The 19198-nt window shown below is 40.9% G+C and overlaps 1 protein-coding gene across 1 annotated transcript; it reads right to left on the reverse strand.

Moving 5' to 3' along the window:
* Positions 1 to 615: 615 nt before the first annotated feature.
* On the reverse strand, positions 616 to 6639 carry shisa3 (shisa family member 3). Its single transcript, XM_060831085.1, has 2 exons — positions 6135 to 6639; positions 616 to 1978 (listed from the first exon to the last, which is right to left on the reverse strand). Exons 1-2 carry the CDS (start codon positions 6454 to 6456, stop codon positions 1461 to 1463), a joined length of 840 nt encoding a protein of 279 aa, XP_060687068.1. The 5' UTR covers positions 6457 to 6639; the 3' UTR covers positions 616 to 1460.
* Between the last annotated feature and the right edge of the window lie 12559 nt (positions 6640 to 19198).

Below are 19198 nucleotides of genomic sequence, written 5' to 3' on the forward strand. Positions count from 1 at the left end.
CAAGCAGAGATGGATCAGCTTGTCTATCTGTAGCTTGGTACGGTCTGGAAGAACCAGTAAATCAGGCACAAGTATACATAAGTCACAGGAAGCTTGAAGAGGCTGAGGTCATTTCAATAAAATATTACCATAAGTGAGAAGATAGTGTTTAAGCCTTTAAGTGAGAAGACAGGCTTTGGAATTATTGTCATCTGAGCTCTTCATTCCTGTACAAGTGGATGGCCCCAATTCTACTGGGTGAAAGTAGACTTTTTTTTCTCTTTAATAAATGTGAAGTTGAAGATCAGAGAAGGTCTGAGTTTGCCCAAGCAAAATCGGAAGGACCTCCAGCACTAATTTCATGCAGAAAATTAAACTAGAACAGCAAAAAGAAGGCACCTTGCTTCACAATTCTATTTTGCACAATATGATTTATTAAAAATCTGAAATTAAAATTGTTTTAAGTTAACAATCATAATTCTGGAATAAACATTTCATAAAATATTCCTATGCAATATTTTTTCGCTATACATTTAGTCATTTAAAATAGCAAAAATAATGACTAAAACAATTAGTAATTTGGGTGTACTGTAAATATGAAGGGATGAGTCAGAATTAAGAATAATTAACAGCACAGGCTTTGTCTATAAATTAATATTTTTAAAATTGAATATTTAGATAAGGCATTCAATAGGGGCAAGGTGGCAGAATGGAAGCAAATAAAAGATCCGTTTTCTCTTAAATTGCCAGTGCTCAGTATTGTTTGAAATTCTATTATTTGTTCCTAGTCAAATATTCGCAGATAGCTCTGGTACTTCAGCTATACGGAAGTTAAAGACTGTTTTCTTCATCTTACATAAACTATGTTTGTGCATTTAAAATGTTTGATTTTCGGGACTGGGATTAGTTTGATAAATCACACTGTCAAACTAGAGGCGGGGACTCTGTTGGTTTCCGCTTGCCTGAGGACGGTACATTCCACCTGCAAGATGCCAGAATGGGGGAACATAACAGTTTCCAGGGAGGGATATTCCAGGTGACTTCGGCGGTAACAGATGGGAATCGAGATATCCGTTCGCTTCAAGAAAGTCTTCTTTTCTGTGTGCACTGTAAATAAGTTCGTTACCAGGAATGCATGTCAAAAAATATGGAAAAGTAAAATGTGAAAAGTTGGGCCAAATGATCCTCCTCAAGGTCCAGCTGGGAATAGCCATTAGCTCGGGGTTTAGATGAGGAGTTCCATTCGTATTTACCATTTATCCCGTTAATCCGGAGCTCTACTGTTAGACTGGGAATGGTGAATTAAAATCCACCCCGCTGTTTAGCGCGGAGGCACTTTTACCACCCAGTCCTGTTCCCAGGTGAATAACTGGGAAGTACGGTCTTCCATCTGGAAAGGAGGAACAAGTGCTCCCAAAAGGGCAGCGAGATTCATTCTTGGTGTCACACAGCGTGATGGATTTCCGGAGAGCTCTCTCTCCCTATAAGCCCGCGTTGCTGTACAGAACTTGCTCGGCGTGCTGCGCGGATATGCTCTGAGCCTTCAGCCGGTTCTGAGTGAAGTCGGTGAAGCTTTTGCCTGTTGCGAACGGCTCTGGCTGGAGGGTGTAGGTGAAATACTGCTGGGGCATCAGAAAGCCCTGGGCCTGGCTGAGGTGTAAGGGCTGTGCATTCTGCAGGCACCCGGGGGAGCTGTAACCGGGCGGCGGCGGTGGGTGCCCTGACTCGGTTCTGCTGATGGAGAATCTGTGAATGGAGCCCCCGGTTGAACTGGAGCTAGTGGCAGTGCTCGACTGCCTGGATGGGGTCCTCAAATGTGTAAACGTTGGGATCATGGGAATGGTCTCTGTTTGGTGGCTCCTTATTGAGAAACGTATGGGCTGCGGATTTGGTTGCTTAGGCCTAAGGCAAGTACAACAGTAGACAGCAACTAGGGAACCCAGGATGATGAAAGCAATGAATATGGAGCCGACAATAAGAAACGGCATATAGACAGGCTCTGCAGAGAAATAGAGAAGAATATTGAATTAGTAACCAGCTCAGTGGGTAAGATATAGAAATTCAGGGGTAACTATCCTCAAAACAAAATATAAATTATATTTCGAGAGATTGCAAAGTGCTGGTACACGTTGGCAGATTCTAAAAGAACATCCCTAACCCCCAGAGCTCAGCAAAGTGAACATCACCACATGGAGTAAGAATGTATTTACTCATTGCCTGAGAATATTATATTCATGCAGGCGACAAGAATTTCGTGGGGAGCTGGTGGTTCAATGGTATTATCGCTAAACTGTTAATTCAGTGACCCAGCTAATGTTCTGGGGTCCCTGGGCCAAACCCTGCTGTTAGCAGATAAGGGAATTTGGATTCAATTTTTAAAAATCTAGAAGTAAGAGCCGAATGATGATCATGAAGCTATTGTTGATTGGTTCGCTAATAAAAGTCAGAGTCAAGATTAGAGGTGGTGCTGCAAAAGCACAGCAGGTCAGGCAGCATCCGAGATAAAAACAATGACTGCAGATGCTGGAAACCAGATTCTGGATCAGTGGTGCTGGAAGAGCACAGCAGTTCAGGCAGCATCCAAACTGCAGCGAAATCGATGTTTCGGGCAAAAGCCCTTCATCAGGAATAACCTGACCTGTTGTGCTTTTCCAGCACCACTCTAATCTTGACTCTGATCTCCAGCATCTGCAGTCCTCACTTTCGTCTGACTAATAAAACTGTTGTTCTGAGCTGGTCTCGTCTACACATGACTCCAGATCACAACATGTGGCTGATTCTGAACTGCCCCATGGGCATTTGGAGGTGGGTAATAAATGTGATGCCTACATACCGTGGATGAGCTGTATTTTTTTATAGAAAAACAAGTTATCATCAATAAAGGGATATTTGTGAAATATGATCTGAGTTATTTTCTAAATAATATTCAAAACTTATCCAACATTCTTCTCTGTTGGTTAAGAACATGAAAAGCAACTTTTTCCCAAGTTTGAGCCTAAAAAACACTGGAAATGCTGGAATCCAAAGTCGCCAGGCAGGAAGCTGGAAGAACACAGCAGGTCCGGCACCATCAGGAGATGGAGAAGTCAGCGCTTCGGGTATTACACCTTTCCCATTTTATCTTGAAGTTCTGGACATTATAGTATCATCAAGTTTGTGGATCACAGGACACAGTGAAACAACAATATGAGCAGATGGTCTCTAAACAGAGCACGTTCAGCGCCAGTGTATGGACTGAGTGATGTGCAGAGGCCAGTATCAGCCAGGACACAGTACAGCGTGAAATGCTGACCGAGCGAACACACTTTGTGGGTGGCCCATGCTCCTTGCTCACTCCAATCCAGGCAATGAACATGGAAAGCCGAAACGTATCACCGGTGAGCACAACTCTCGTCCCTCTACCAACTTAAAACAAACCATCTTCGCATCTAAATGTCGGGTTAGAAAACAGCCGTTCTCTGCTGATCTGGAATCTGATACCGCTGAGTGAGGGGATGGAGGGGGGGGGGGGGGGGTTGGGGGGATGTGAGACAGTGCCATATCCTGGGGGGGGGGGGAATAACCTTCCAGGCAGCGACGTGTGTATCATTTTCGCACGAAGTGAGATAGAAATTCCGTTAAAATGGTTCCCACTGTTCACTCAAGATAGGAATTACTCAATTCCTGTCGTACTAGCGAAATCCCCAAAGAACAAGGAAATCGGTGTTATTGTCAGATTCATTCATGTCTGTGTGACACGTACTGTTTACCCTTGCCGGACCTGAACTAGTGTTAAAATGGTTTGTTGCAGACATTGGGATAGCCTTTTCTCTTACACCAATAATTGTGTGGACAGTTTACTTCGCCCGTTGTTTGCAACTGTTTCACCCAAGAACCAGAAAATGCCGAGATACTGACGTTAATCGATCCTGCTATAAAAATCCTTGAAATAGCTAAGTCAGAAAAAAAACTCAGAACAAACTGATGCTTTTCAAACGAGTCTGTAACTCCCACTCCAATATGCCAGGTTTAGGATGCATTATTTTCAATAGACAAGGATTTGAACACTGTGCGAAGTCAAACTGATTGTTACAAAATGGTATTTTGAGTTATAATCCCGAAATATTCCCATAACAATTTAGAAGCAACACAAACAAAAAAAAAATTTAATCCCAATTTTAAACCCGTCCCCGGATCTTCCCAGTTTGTACATTCCTCGGTCAGCAATAATTCGAGCATATTTCTTTCACGCCGTCTCTTTAAGGATGCGTTTGACCTGATGCTGTTTCAAATTAATTTTACAAGTGTCTGTGCCTGCAAACTATTTGGGATCGATAGTTGGTTCTGTCGCACAAACAAGGGAAACAGCAGCATTGAAGGTTGGTTCTGTCTGCCCCCTGGTATTTGGCCGGGGCGCCAGCACTTGTTGGCTCACAATTTCATTCCCGAAATTATTCTGTGGAAACCCATCCAGTTCTGACAGTAATCCTAATGGAGTTAAGCCAATTGCGGCGTTTTGATTTCGCTCGATGTCCCTACTTGTGGAAGTTGCCGGACTCCCCCCCCCCCCCCCCCCCCCCCCCCCTCCACCCCCAGTGTACCTGCCGCCTGAGAGTGGGACATGAGGTGTGAATGTTGGCCACCCGGTCAGCTCCAAGGCCAAGAATTGGCCGTGAATTTTGAAAACTGTTTTCCGCCGAGAGTGGATTCCTCGGCCCCCATCCCACCCCTCAGTATCGGATACTAGATTTCTACCTGCAGTAAACCGGGAGTGGAACTCTGCAAATTTAATAGCGAGTGGAAAAAGTTTGAGATCCATCCCAGGAGAGCCCTCAGCGTCACGTCCTGGGATATTGCGGTTGTATTTGATAGCAGGGAGGAATGTAAAATGAGATTGGCTCTCTCAGGGTTATCAATACAGAAGCTGTCACAGACACTGGTTTAGGCTGGCTCAGCTTTCACTCCCATTATACATGGGGCTAATGCAATTTCATGCTCATCCGATTCACTACAAATTCACATCCCAGTATAAGCACACCACTTAAAGAGACACTATCCCTTCCCGTGTACCCATCCATCTCCTGCTGGAATAGGATCTACCATAAATTAAACTAATTGAACTTGACACCTCAACCCTTGAGCACATCGCTTCACAGTCTGCAACGGATATTTGAATCTCAATACCTGTTTGGAATCAAATATGTTATTAACTTTCTGTAAAGTGCACATTGTAAATGGGAGGCGGCAACAACTCAATCAATTATTTTAATTTTTTTTAAAGTACTGAAACTACTTCCAAATGTCCCTGGAGAGATAACCCCTCGCCCTTGCAGGTTCTTGCCCATGGAATGGTGAGTTCCGAGCTAAGTTACTGCAGCAAGTTGATTAAAAACCATTTCATTTCTCCCCGTTTTCTGGAAATCTAACTCCACAGGACAATGCAAGAGCGAGCATCTTGCATCAAGGATTCTGAAGTCTGACCACCTTTTTTTGCGAGTAACCTTTCTCAAATCAACGGATTTTAAACTGAGACTTTACATTCAACACACAAATAATTGCAGTAACACAGGCTGTGTGTTAGGGCGATGTCTAGAGTCACACACGACTATAACATTCGCAAATTAACCAAGAATAATTTGATTCTTGATTCAAATTATTAGAATCGTGCCGGAAAATTTCTGCGGGGACGATTTGCAAAAAAAAAAGCGGGGATTAAAAATATTTGCGCATGTGGGAAAAAAATACAAAATGTGACCATCCTCGGAATGTGATTTCAGGGGTTTATTAAAGAGCAATCATTACTGGGGGAAAGAACCTAGATATTTCAGAGAGAATGCCAAACCTAGACTAAAATCGCACTGTTGGGATTAGATTTACTTTTTCCGGTTCCTGGTATTCAGAATGAACGGATCCACTGTCCAAGAGTCAGAAATGCCGTGTCCCCCAGTCTGTCCCGGGAAACCGGCGTGTTTCCCGTCTGCAGTATAATCTCCGCTGGGAAACCGTAAAGACAAACTTTAGGGGAACTCAATGTTTTCAATAGCTCTTATCACCGCGGCACTGCATTCCACCCGGGCACCGGTTATACAGAAAGACCGTGTGCAGTGTCCAGCTGCAAACCTCGGCCTCTGGCTCTCCCCGGGGGTGGGCGCAGGGGGTGGGGGGCTGACACTTACGTGCTGAGTAATCGGGGTTCTGCTGCTCCCTGTCGTTGGTACAAAGCCCCTGGTCCAGCCTGGCCTCAGGGGCCGCGCAACAGTAACGCAGAGAGCAAGAGCCGCAACAGGTTGTGGCCTCCACTGTATCATAATCCTCAGGGCACTGGAAACCTTCGTGCCATTTGCCGGCATTGTCAATCCAGCCGTGGCAGAACTCCCCCTGAGCACCGCAGATGCCAACACTCCAGGCGAAGAGGCCGAGGACCAGGCAAGGTAACAGAGCCAGCATCCTGCCTGAGTCCGCTACTGTTTCACTCAGCTCCGTCTGGTTCACACTCATCCTATTTTGGAAAGTTCTCCTCACGGCACGGGTGTAAAACTTTATAATAGGGCCACATAAGGCCAAGATCCCCCCTCCCCCTTTTTTTAAGAAGGTTTGCAAATAGAAGTTTTGTTGTCCGTTGCCGGGACAAGTTTTTCTAAGCAATGCTTTCCATTTCTTAAACAATGAGCGGGCTCTTTTAAAATTGTAGCCTGCAGGAATATCCTGAAAGTCTCATTGTTAGCAGCACAACACCAGGAAGAAATCTCCAGCAAACCTCAGGTGCCTTGATTCAGGTCAATGCAGATCGACCCGAGGACTCAGCATTTGTCCTGTTTGCATTAGCAAATGGAAGGCAAAAAAAAATGTTCAGCTGAGGTTAAAATCATTTGTGAATCTGATCTGTTCCCCCCCGCTAGCGCCTAATGGTGTTTGGCACATAGAACTGCCCTTTACAGACAAAACCTTTCCTTTGAACCATTAACCGCTGACAACCAGTTGCAAAAAAGTCCCCTCCCCCATCCAAATATTCCTCGCAGTTCCTTCAGAGTAACGCTGGAGATTCCCGGGGCTGACGGACCCAGGTTATGGGCAGGATTCCACACTCTCTGACACCTCCCTCTCTGGGGCTCCAGCCCCGCCCAGCCGAGAGGAGCCGTGGAGAGCGCGCTTCCGACGCACGTGCCCGCGCCGACTCCCCCGCTGAGCGCGCCCCCGTTTGGGCGCTCCCTTGAGCTTGCGTGCGCGCAGTAAACGCGCGGAAGCACAGTTGGGAGCTATTTCAATTTGTAGCAGTAATTTTAATTCAAATTTGGGACATTTGAGTAAGATTCAGTCAAATGGTAAAACCCTGTGGAGATTTATCCGTGTCCCTCAGAGACGGTTGCTTGCATTATTTTTTAATACATTGGGTATTGGCTGCTGCCTTCCAACTCCAGCTGCCGTTGAGATGATGGTATGGAGACTTTTCCTTGAACCGCTGTGGTCCATGTGGTAAATATACTCCAAAACATAAAGAGCAATAGGACCTAAAGAAGTAGTAGAATTGTAGCTGGTTTGGTCGGTTAATTCTCCTCCACATTCAATGAGATCATGGCTGATCAGATAATCCTCAACTCCATTCTTACCTAGAACTCTTGATTCTCTTACTGATTAACGTTAAAAATCACACAACACCAGTTTTTGGGGCACTGCTTCTTCATCAGGCGATTGTCACCGGATGAAGGAGCAGCGCTGGGAAAATTAGTGCTTCCAATTAAACCTGTTGGACTACAACCTGGTGTTGTGTGATTTTTAACTTTTTACACCCCAGTCCAATACCAGCACCTCCAAATCATTACTGATTAATAATCTTCTCAGCTTTGAGTACACTTAATGACTCAGCCCTATAGCCCTCTGCGCAATGCCTGCGCAGAATTTCCAGTGTTTTGCTGTAACTTTGTTGGAACTTACCAGTCCCAAAGAATATGGTAAATGATGATCTACAGCATTTAAGACCACTAGAGTGTAGTGCTGGAAAAGTGCAGCAGGTCAGGCAGCATCCAAGGAACAGGAGAATCAACATTTTGGGCGTATGCCCTTCATCAGGAATGAGGCTTGTGGAATGAAGCTGAGTTCATTTTCATTTTCCCACAAGCCTCATTCCTGATGAAGGGCTTATGCCCAAAACATCGATTCTCGCACTCCTTGGATGCTGCCTGACCTGCTGTGCTTTTCCAACACCACATTCTTGACTCTGATCTCCAGCATCTGCAGTCCTCACTTTCTCCCATAAAACATGGGAGCAGAAATTAGGCCATTTAGCCGATTGAGTCTGCCTCGCCATTCAGTCATGGCTGATATGCTCCTCAACCCCATTTTCCAGCCTTGTCTCCATATGCCTTCAACCCATATCCCTTCAATCAATTAAAAATCTATCTAACTCCTCCTTAAATTTACTCACTGTCCCAGCATCCACTGCAGTTTGGGGTAACAAAATCCACAGACTCACAACCCTTTGGGAGAAGTCATTAATAAGGTAGATCTAAACTCAAGGTGGCCTGGTGTCTCACAGCTCCAGGCATCTGGGTTCAATTCCGGCCTCAGCTGACTGTCTGTGTGGAGTTTGCACTTTCTCTCTGTGTCTGCATGGGTTCCCTCCAGGTGCTCTGGTTTCCTCGCACAATCCAAAATGTGCAGGTCAGGTGAATTGCTCATAGTGTTAGGTGCATTAATCAGGGGTAAATATAGGGTAGGAGAATGGGTCTGGGTGAGTTACTCTTTGGAGGGTTGGTGTGGGCTTGTTGGGCCAATGGCCTTTTTCCATACTGTAGGGAATCTAATTAGAAAAAAAAACTTAAGGAGGAGTTTAATTTAATTTAAATGTTTAATATTGTTTCTTGTACTTGGGTACAGTGAAAAGTGTACAATGTCACCATGCTCTGGTGCCATCTTGGGTTACAGAATAAATTACTGAATAAATCATATAAATTTTAAAACACTGAATACATTGATATTAAATTGATGTAACTGAAACTCAAACAGCTTCAAAAAGTTTATCTTTTCCTCTCCGTAAAACTTCACCCCCTCTGCTCCCCCAGTCACTGCAGTTTATGGGCGGCATGGTGGTTAGCGCTGCTGCCTCACAGTGCCAAAGACCTGCGTTCAATTCCCGCCTCAGGCGACTCTCCTTGTGGAGTTTGCACATTCCCCCTATGTCTGTGTGGGTTTGCTCCAGTTTCCTCCCACAATCCAAAAATGTGCAGATTAGGTGAATTCGCCATGCTAAATTGCCTGTAGTGTTAGATGTAGGGGAATGGGTCTGGGTGGGTTGTGGGTCGGTATGGACTTGTTGGGCCGAAGGGCCTGTATCAATCTAATCTAATTAGTCTGACATTATATCCGTGGTCCTGCCAATGTGGTCCTTTTCTGCCACCACCATTTATTTATTGCACAGAGTTTCATATTAAACATGAAATATATACAGCAAGAACAATTTCACAGCTCCATTCAGGAAAGGCACACATAATTTAGAGATTTATAAAAAAATTAATTGGTCACATTATGAAAACTAGTCAAAAAGAACCAAACGTTGCCAAAGTATTATGAGGTATTCAGTTTGAAATCAGTGCCCCTGGCATCAAGAGATTCTGAATAAAACCACACACATGAATGCATTTTACAAATCCAAATCTGGAAATAAATTTAGATAAGCACAGCTAGAAGCTTGTGCAAGATGTTTGATGCAATAAGATAATGGGCCCAACCAGATTAAGAAGCGACACATGTCAAATGGTTGTGCTAACATTTTCAAGAAAGACTGGTAATATGCCACCACTGGTCCTGCTGTTTATTGGGGAGAGGTGAGAAACCAGACATAAAGGGTGCCATTTTGCACATCTTAAAAATGAAATGTCATTGCCATTTATTTAATTAAGTGTAGTACATTGAAACTGGCAAGTAGAGGAGGTTCTGAAAACCCTCTAAATCAGACCTCCCAACATGAATCTCTTAAATTTCTGGACTACTCCTAACCTTGTTCTCCTGTTTCCTTCTTCTGTTTCCGTGTACTCTTTGTGATCACAGCAGCATTCTATAGCAGACCACCATCTGCTGCTCTTTCTATTGTGTGCACCTGCTACGGCCCTCATATTTTGTTGCTTCACCTCTTCACATATGTGCCATCTGTTAGGCACCACCACACCAGTCCACTTTAACACATAGTCCTCACTGTCCTTTCTTCATTTTGAACAATGGTGTACAATCCACCCAGAAGCAGATCTGCCACTCCTATCACTTAGAAGTGGCAACAAAAATATAGCCAAAGGCAGGAGTGTTGCACCTGGTGAAACTGAAGGATGCATTCTGCAGGATGTTTGCCAACTTAACCTCTTTGACTGGACAGGTAGGGTTGTGAACAACAATGGTATTAGCATATCTTATGAATCCAGAGCCAAACTTGATGTTTCTGTAGAAATCCTGAATACAATAGCAAAACAGCAGTTTGTGGATGGAGAGAAGAATATTGCAATCATTCTGGTATTGCATTACAAGTGGATTGCAGTGCTAAAAGCTAAAGGTGACACTTGCACATGACATTGAAGTGCAGACCAATTCAGCAGTTTGGTAGAACCCAACAGTCAAACCAAATAACTTCTCCTGACTGTGTTTTGATTGTCGCTAAACTGGCAGTAGGGCAAAGATTTGTTTTTACTGTTGCAAAAACACTTGAAAGTTTGGGTGCTCACATTTAGACAGAACAATCCACTAAGACCAGAGATTTGAGCAAGTTCAATTTGGATAACATGTTTAGAAGGAATGCCTTGGGAAATAGTCGTGAAATCTTGCCTAATACCTCCCTCTCATATTTGAATACTTCCCTCACATATTCTAATACTTCCCTCACATATTCTAATACCTCCCTCACACATTCTAATACTTCCCTCACATATTCTAATACTCCCCTCACATATTCTAATACTTCCCTCACATATTCTAATACTCCACTCACATATTCTAATACCTCCCTCACATATTCTAATACTTCCCTCACACATTCTAATACTTCCCCCACACATTCTAATACCTCCCTCACATATTCTAATACTTCCCTCACATATTCTAATACTCCCCTCACATATTCTAATACCTCCCTCACAAATTCTAATACTTCCCTCAGACATTCTAATACTTCCCTCACGTATTCTAATACTTGACTCACATATTCTAATACTTCCCTCACATATTCTAATACTTGCCTCATGTATTCTAAAACATCCCTCACGTATTCTAATACCTCCCTCATATATTCTAATACTTTTCTCACATATTCTTAGACCTCCTTCACACATTCTAATACTTCCCTTGGATATTCTAATACTTGCCTCACATATTCTAATATTTCCCTCACATATTCTAATACCTCGCTCACATATTCTAATACTTGCCTCACATATTCTAATACTTCCCTCACATATTCTAATACTCCATTCACATATTCTAAGACCTCCCTCACACATTCTAATACTTCCAACACATATTCTAATATCTTCCTCACATATTCTAATACTTCCCTCACATATTCTAATACTTCCCTCACATATTCTAATATCTCCCTCACATATTCTAATACTTCCCTCACATATTCTAATACTTCCCTCACATATTCTAATACTCCCCTCACATATTCTAATACCAGCTTCACATATTCTAATACATCCCTCACACATTCTAATACCTCCCTCACACATTCTAATATCTCCCTCACATATTCTAATACCTCCCTCACACATTCTAATATCTCCCTCACATATTCTAATACCTCCCTCACATACTCTACTACTTCCCACACATATTATAATACTTCCCTCAGACATTCTAATACCTCCCTCACGTATTTTAATACTTGCCTCACATATTCTAAAACATCCCTCACGTATTCTAATACTTCCCTCACATACTCTAATACCCCCCTCAGATGTTCTAATACATCACTCACATATTCTAATACCTCGCTTACATATTCCAATGCTCCCCTCACATATTCTAATACCTCCCTCACATATTCTAATACTTCCCTCACACATTCTAATACATCCCTCACACATTCTAATACCTCCCTCACATATTCTAATACTTCCCTCACATATTATAATACTTCCCTCAGACATTCTAATACCTCCCTCACATATTCTAATACTTGCCTCCAATATTCTAAAACTTCCCTCACGTATTCTAATACTTCCCTCACGTATTCTAATACCTCCCTCATATATTCTAATACTTTTCTCACATATTGTTATACCTCCTTCACGCATTCTAATACTTCCTTCACACTTTCTAATATCTCCCTCACATATTCTAATACCTCCCTCACATACTCTAATACTTCCCTCACATATTCTAATACTTGCCTCACGTATTCTAAAACATCCCTCACATATTCTAATACCTCCCACACATATTCTAATACCTCCCACACATACTCTAATAGCTCCCTCACATATTCTAATACCTCCCTCACGTATTCTAATACTTGACTCACATATTCTAATACTTCCCTCACATATTCTAATACTTCCCTCACGTATTCTAATACCTCCCTCATATATTCTAATACTTTTCTCACATATTCTTATACCTCCTTCACACATTCTAATACTTCCCTCACACATTCTAATATCTCCCTCACATATTCTAATACCTCCCTCACATAGTCTAATACTTCCTTCACATATTCTAATACCTGCCTCACATATTCTAATACTTCCCACACATATTATAATACTTCCCTCAGACATTCTAATACCTCCCTCACATATTCTAATACTTGCCTCACATATTCTAAAACATCCCTCACATATTCTAATACTTCCCTCGCATATTCTAATACCTCCCTCACATATTCTAATACTTCCCTCACATATTCTAATACCTCCCTCACATATTCTAATACCTCTCTCACATATTCTATTACTTGCCGCACATATTCTAATATCTCCCTCTCATATTCTAATACTTACCTCACGTATTCTAATTATTCCCTCACATATTCTAATACTTCCCTCACATACTCTACTACTTCCCACACATATTCTAGTAACTCCCTTACATATTCTAATACTTGCCTCACATATTCTAATGCCTCCCTCACATTTTCGAATAGCTGCCTCTCATATTCTAATACTTCCCTCACATATTATAATACTTCCCTCAGACATTCTAATATCTCCCTCACATATTCTAATACTTGCCTCCAATATTCTAAAACATCCCTCACATATTCTAATACTTCCCTCACGTATTCTAATACCTCCCTCATATATTCTAATACTTTTCTCACATATTCTTATACCTCCTTCACACATTCTAATACTTCCCTCACACATTCTAATATCTCCCTCACATATTCTAATACCTCCCTCACATACTCTAATATTTCCTTCACATATTCTAATACCTCCCTCACATATTCTAATACTTCCCACACATATTATAATACTTCCCTCACTAATTCTAATACTTGCCTCACACATTCTAATACTTCCCTCACATATTCTATTACCTCCCTCACATACTCTACTACTTCCCACACATATTATAATACTTCCCTCAGACATTCTAATACCTCCCTCACGTATTTTAATACTTGACTCACATATTCTAATACTTCCCTCACATATTCTAATACTTGCCTCACATATTCTAAAACATCCCTCACGTATTCTCATATTTCCCTCACGTATTCTAATACCCCCCTCACATGTTCTAATACATCACTCACATATTCTAATACCTCCCTTACATATTCCAATGCTCCCCTCACATATTCTAATTCCTCCCTCACATATTCTAATACTTCCCTCACACATTCTAATACCACCCTCACACATTCTAATACCTCCCTCATATATTCTAATACTTTTCTCACATATTCTTATACCTCCTTCACACATTCTAATACTTCCCTCACACATTCTAATATCTCCCTCACATATTCTAATACCTCCCTCACATACTCTAATATTTCCTTCACATATTCTAATACCTCCCTCACATATTCTAATACTTCCCACACATATTATAATACTTCCCTCACTAATTCTAATACTTGCCTCACACATTCTAATACTTCCCTCACATATTCTATTACCTCCCTCACATACTCTACTACTTCCCACACATATTATAATACTTCCCTCAGACATTCTAATACCTCCCTCACGTATTTTAATACTTGACTCACATATTCTAATACTTCCCTCACATATTCTAATACTTGCCTCACATATTCTAAAACATCCCTCACGTATTCTCATATTTCCCTCACGTATTCTAATACCCCCCTCACATGTTCTAATACATCACTCACATATTCTAATACCTCCCTTACATATTCCAATGCTCCCCTCACATATTCTAATTCCTCCCTCACATATTCTAATACTTCCCTCACACATTCTAATACCACCCTCACACATTCTAATACCTCCCTCATATATTCTAATACTTTTCTCACATATTCTTATACCTCCTTCACACATTTTAATACTTCCCTCACACATTCTAATACCTCCCTCACATATTCTAATACCTCCCTCACATACTCTAATACTTCCTTCACATATTCTAATACCTCCCTCACATATTCTAATACTTCCCACACATATCATAATACTTCCCTCACGCATTCTAATACTTCCCTCACGTATTCTAATACCTCCCTCATATATTGTAATACTTTTCTCACACATTCTTGTACCTCCTTCACACATTCTAATACTTCCCTTGCGTATTCTAATACTTGCCTCACATATTCTAATACCTCCCTCACATATTCTAATACTTCCCTCACATATTCTAATACCTCCCTCACATATTCTAATACTTGCCTCACGTATTCTAATATTTCCCTCACATATTCTAATACCTCCCTCACATACTCTAATACTTCCTTCACATATTCTAATACCTCCCTCACATATTCTAATACTTCCCTCACATATTATAATACTTCCCTCATACATTCTAATACCTCCCTCACGTATTCTAATACTTGACTTACATATTCTAATACTTGACTCACATATTCTAATACATGCCTCCAATATTCTAAAACTTCCCTCACGTATTCTAATACTTCCCTCACGTATTCTAATACCTCCCTCATATATTCTAATACTTTTCTCGCATATTGTTATACCTCCTTCACACATTCTAATACTTCCTTCACACTTTCTAATATCTCCCTCACATATTCTAATACCTCCCTCACGTATTCTAATACTTCCCTCGCATATTCTAGTACCTCCCTCACATATTCTAATACTTCCCTCACATATTCTAATACCTCCCTCACATATTCTAATACCTCTCTCACATATTCTAATACTTGCCTCACATATTCTAATACTTCCCTCACATCTTCTAATACTTACCTCACAAATTCTAATTATTCCCTCACATATTCTAATACTTCCCTCACATACTCTAATATTAATCTCCCTCACATATTCTTGTAACTCCCTTACATATTCTAATACTTGCCTCACATATTCTAATACCTCCCTCACATTTTCGAATAGCTCCCTCACTTATTCTAATACTTCCCACACATATCCTAATACTTCCCTCAGACATTCTAATACCTCCCTCATGTATTCTAATACTTGACTCACATATTCTAATACTTCCCTCACATATCCTAATACTTGCCTCCAATATTCTAATACATCCCTCACATATTCTAATACCTCCCTCATATATTCTAATACTTTTCTCACATATTCCTATACCTCCTTCACACATTCTAATACTTCCCTCACACATTCTAATATCTCCCTCACATATTCTAACACCTCCCTCACATACTCTAATAGGTTAGATTAGATTACTTCCAGTGTGGAAACAGGCCCTTCAGCCCAAAATGTCCACACCGACCATCCAAAGAGCAACCCCCCCAGACCCATTCCCTTAATACTATGGGCAATTTAGCCTGGCCAATTCACCTAACCTGCACATTTTTGGACTGTGGGAGGAAACCAGAGCACCCAGAGGAAACCCACACAGACACAGGGAGAATGTGCAAATGCCACACAGACAGTTGCCTGAGGCAGGAATTGAACCCCGGTCTCTGGTGCTGTGAGGCTAACCACTGTGCCACCCATTTGTCACTCATCAGTGATCACTAAGTCTAAAGCCAAGAAAGCAAAATATTGTGTATACTGGCAGTCCAATACTTCCTTCACATATTCTAATACCTCCCTCACATATTCTAATACTTCCCACACATATTCTAATACTTGCCTCACATATTCTAAAACATCCCTCACGTATTCTAATACTTCCCTCACATATTCTAATACCTCCCTCACATATTCTAATACTTCCCTCACATATTCTAATACTTGCCTCACATATTCTAAAACATCCCTCACGTATTCTAATACTTCCCTCACATATTCTAATACCTCCCTCACATATTCTAATACTTTCCTCACATATTCTAATACTTGCCTCACATATTCTAAAACATCCCTCACGTATTCTAATACTTCCCTCACATATTGTAATACCTCCCTCACATATTCTAATACTTCCCTCACATTTCTAATACCTCCCTCACACATTCTAATACTTTCTTCACACTTTCTAATATCTCCCCCACATATTCTAATACCTCCCTCATGTATTCTAATACTTCCCTCGCATATTCTAGTACCTCCCTCACATATTCTAATACTTCCCTCACATATTCTAATACCTCCCTCACATATTCTAATACCTCTCTCACATATTCTAATACTTGCCTCACATATTCTAATACTTCCCTCACATCTTCTAATACTTACCTCACAAATTCTAATTATTCCCTCACATATTCTAATACTTCCCTCACATACTCTAATATTAATCTCCCTCACATATTCTTGTAACTCCCTTACATATTCTAATACTTGCCTCACATATTCTAATACCTCCCTCACATTTTCGAATAGCTCCCTCACTTATTCTAATACTTCCCACACATATTATAATACTTCCCTCAGACATTCTAATACCTCCCTCATGTATTCTAATACTTGACTCACATATTCTAATACTTCCCTCACATATCCTAATACTTGCCTCCAATATTCTAATACATCCCTCACATATTCTAATACCTCCCTCATATATTCTAATACTTTTCTCACATATTCCTATACCTCCTTCACACATTCTAATACTTCCCTCACACATTCTAATATCTCCCTCACATATTCTAACACCTCCCTCACATACTCTAATAGGTTAGATTAGATTACTTCCAGTGTGGAAACAGGCCCTTCAGCCCAAAATGTCCACACCGACCATCCAAAGAGCAACCCCCCCCAGACCCATTCCCTTAATACTATGGGCAATTTAGCCTGGCCAATTCACCTAACCTGCACATTTTTGGACTGTGGGAGGAAACCAGAGCACCCAGAGGAAACCCACACAGACACAGGGAGAATGTGCAAATGCCACACAGACAGTTGCCTGAGGCAGGAATTGAACCCCGGTCTCTGGTGCTGTGAGGCTAACCACTGTGCCACCCATTTGTCACTCATCAGTGATCACTAAGTCTAAAGCCAAGAAAGCAAAATATTGTGTATACTGGCAGTCCAATACTTCCTTCACATATTCTAATACCTCCCTCACATATTCTAATACTTCCCACACATATTCTAATACTTGCCTCACATATTCTAAAACATCCCTCACGTATTCTAATACTTCCCTCACATATTCTAATACCTCCCTCACATATTCTAATACTTCCCTCACATATTCTAATACTTCCCTCACATATTCTAAAACATCCCTCACGTATTCTAATACTTCCCTCACATATTCTAATACTTGCCTCACATATTCTAAAACATCCCTCACGTATTCTAATACTTCCCTCACATATTGTAATACCTCCCTCACATATTCTAATACTTCCCTCACATATTCTAATACCTCCTTCAAATATTCTAATACTTCCCACACATATTCTAATACTTGCCTCACGTATTCTAAAACATCCCTCACGTATTCTAATACTTGCCTCACATATTCTAATCCCTCCCTCACATTTTCGAATCGCTCCCTCACATATTCTAATACTTCCCTCACATATTATAAAACTTCCCTCAGACATTCTAATACCTCCTTCACGTATTCTAATACTTCCCTCACATATTCTAATACTTGCCTCCAATATTCTAAAATATCCCTCACGTATTCTAATACTTCCCTCACGTATTCTAATACCTCCCTCATATATTCTAATACTTTTCTCACATATTTTTATACCTCCTTCACACATTCTAATACTTCCCTCACACATTCTAATATCTCCCTCACATATTCTAATACCTCCCTCACATACTCTAATACTTCCCTCAGACATTCTAATACCTCCCTCACATATTCTAATACTTGCCTCACATATTCTATTACATGCAGCACATATTCTAATACCTGCTCAGATATTCTAATACCTCCCTCACTAATTCTAATACTTGCCTCACATATTCTAATACTTCCCTCACATATTCTAATACCTCCCTCACATATTCTAATACTTCCCTCACATATTTTAATACCTGCCTCACATATTCTAATACCTCCCTCACATATTCTAATACTTGCCTCACATATTCTAATACCTCCCTCACATTTTCAAATACTTGCCTCACATATTCTAATGCTTCCCTCACATATTCTAATACTTGACTCACATATTCTAATACTTGCCTCACATATTCTAATAATTCCCTCACATATTCTAATACCTCCCTCACATATTCTAATACTTCCCTCACATATTCTAATACTTCCCTCACATATTCTAATACCTCCCTCACATATTCTAATACTTCCCTCACATATTCTAATACCTCCCTCACATATTCTAATCCTTACCTCACGTATTCTAATGCTTCCCTCACATAGTCTAATACCTCCTTCACATATTCTAATACTTCCCTCACGTATTCTAATACTTCCCTCACATATTCTAATAACTCCCTCACATATTCTAATACTTCCCTCACATATTCTAATACCTCTCTCACATGTTCTAATACCTCCCTCACATATTCTAATACTTCCCTCACATATTCTAATACTTCCCTCACATATTCTAATACTGCCTCACATATTCTAATACCTCTCTCACATCTTCTAATACTTGCGTCACATATTCCAATACTTCCCTCACATATTCTAATACCTCCCTCACATATTCTAATACTTGCCTCACATATTC

Source organism: Hemiscyllium ocellatum, chromosome 1, assembly GCF_020745735.1.
Source record: "Hemiscyllium ocellatum isolate sHemOce1 chromosome 1, sHemOce1.pat.X.cur, whole genome shotgun sequence".
Classification (NCBI taxonomy): Eukaryota; Metazoa; Chordata; class Chondrichthyes; order Orectolobiformes; family Hemiscylliidae; genus Hemiscyllium; species Hemiscyllium ocellatum.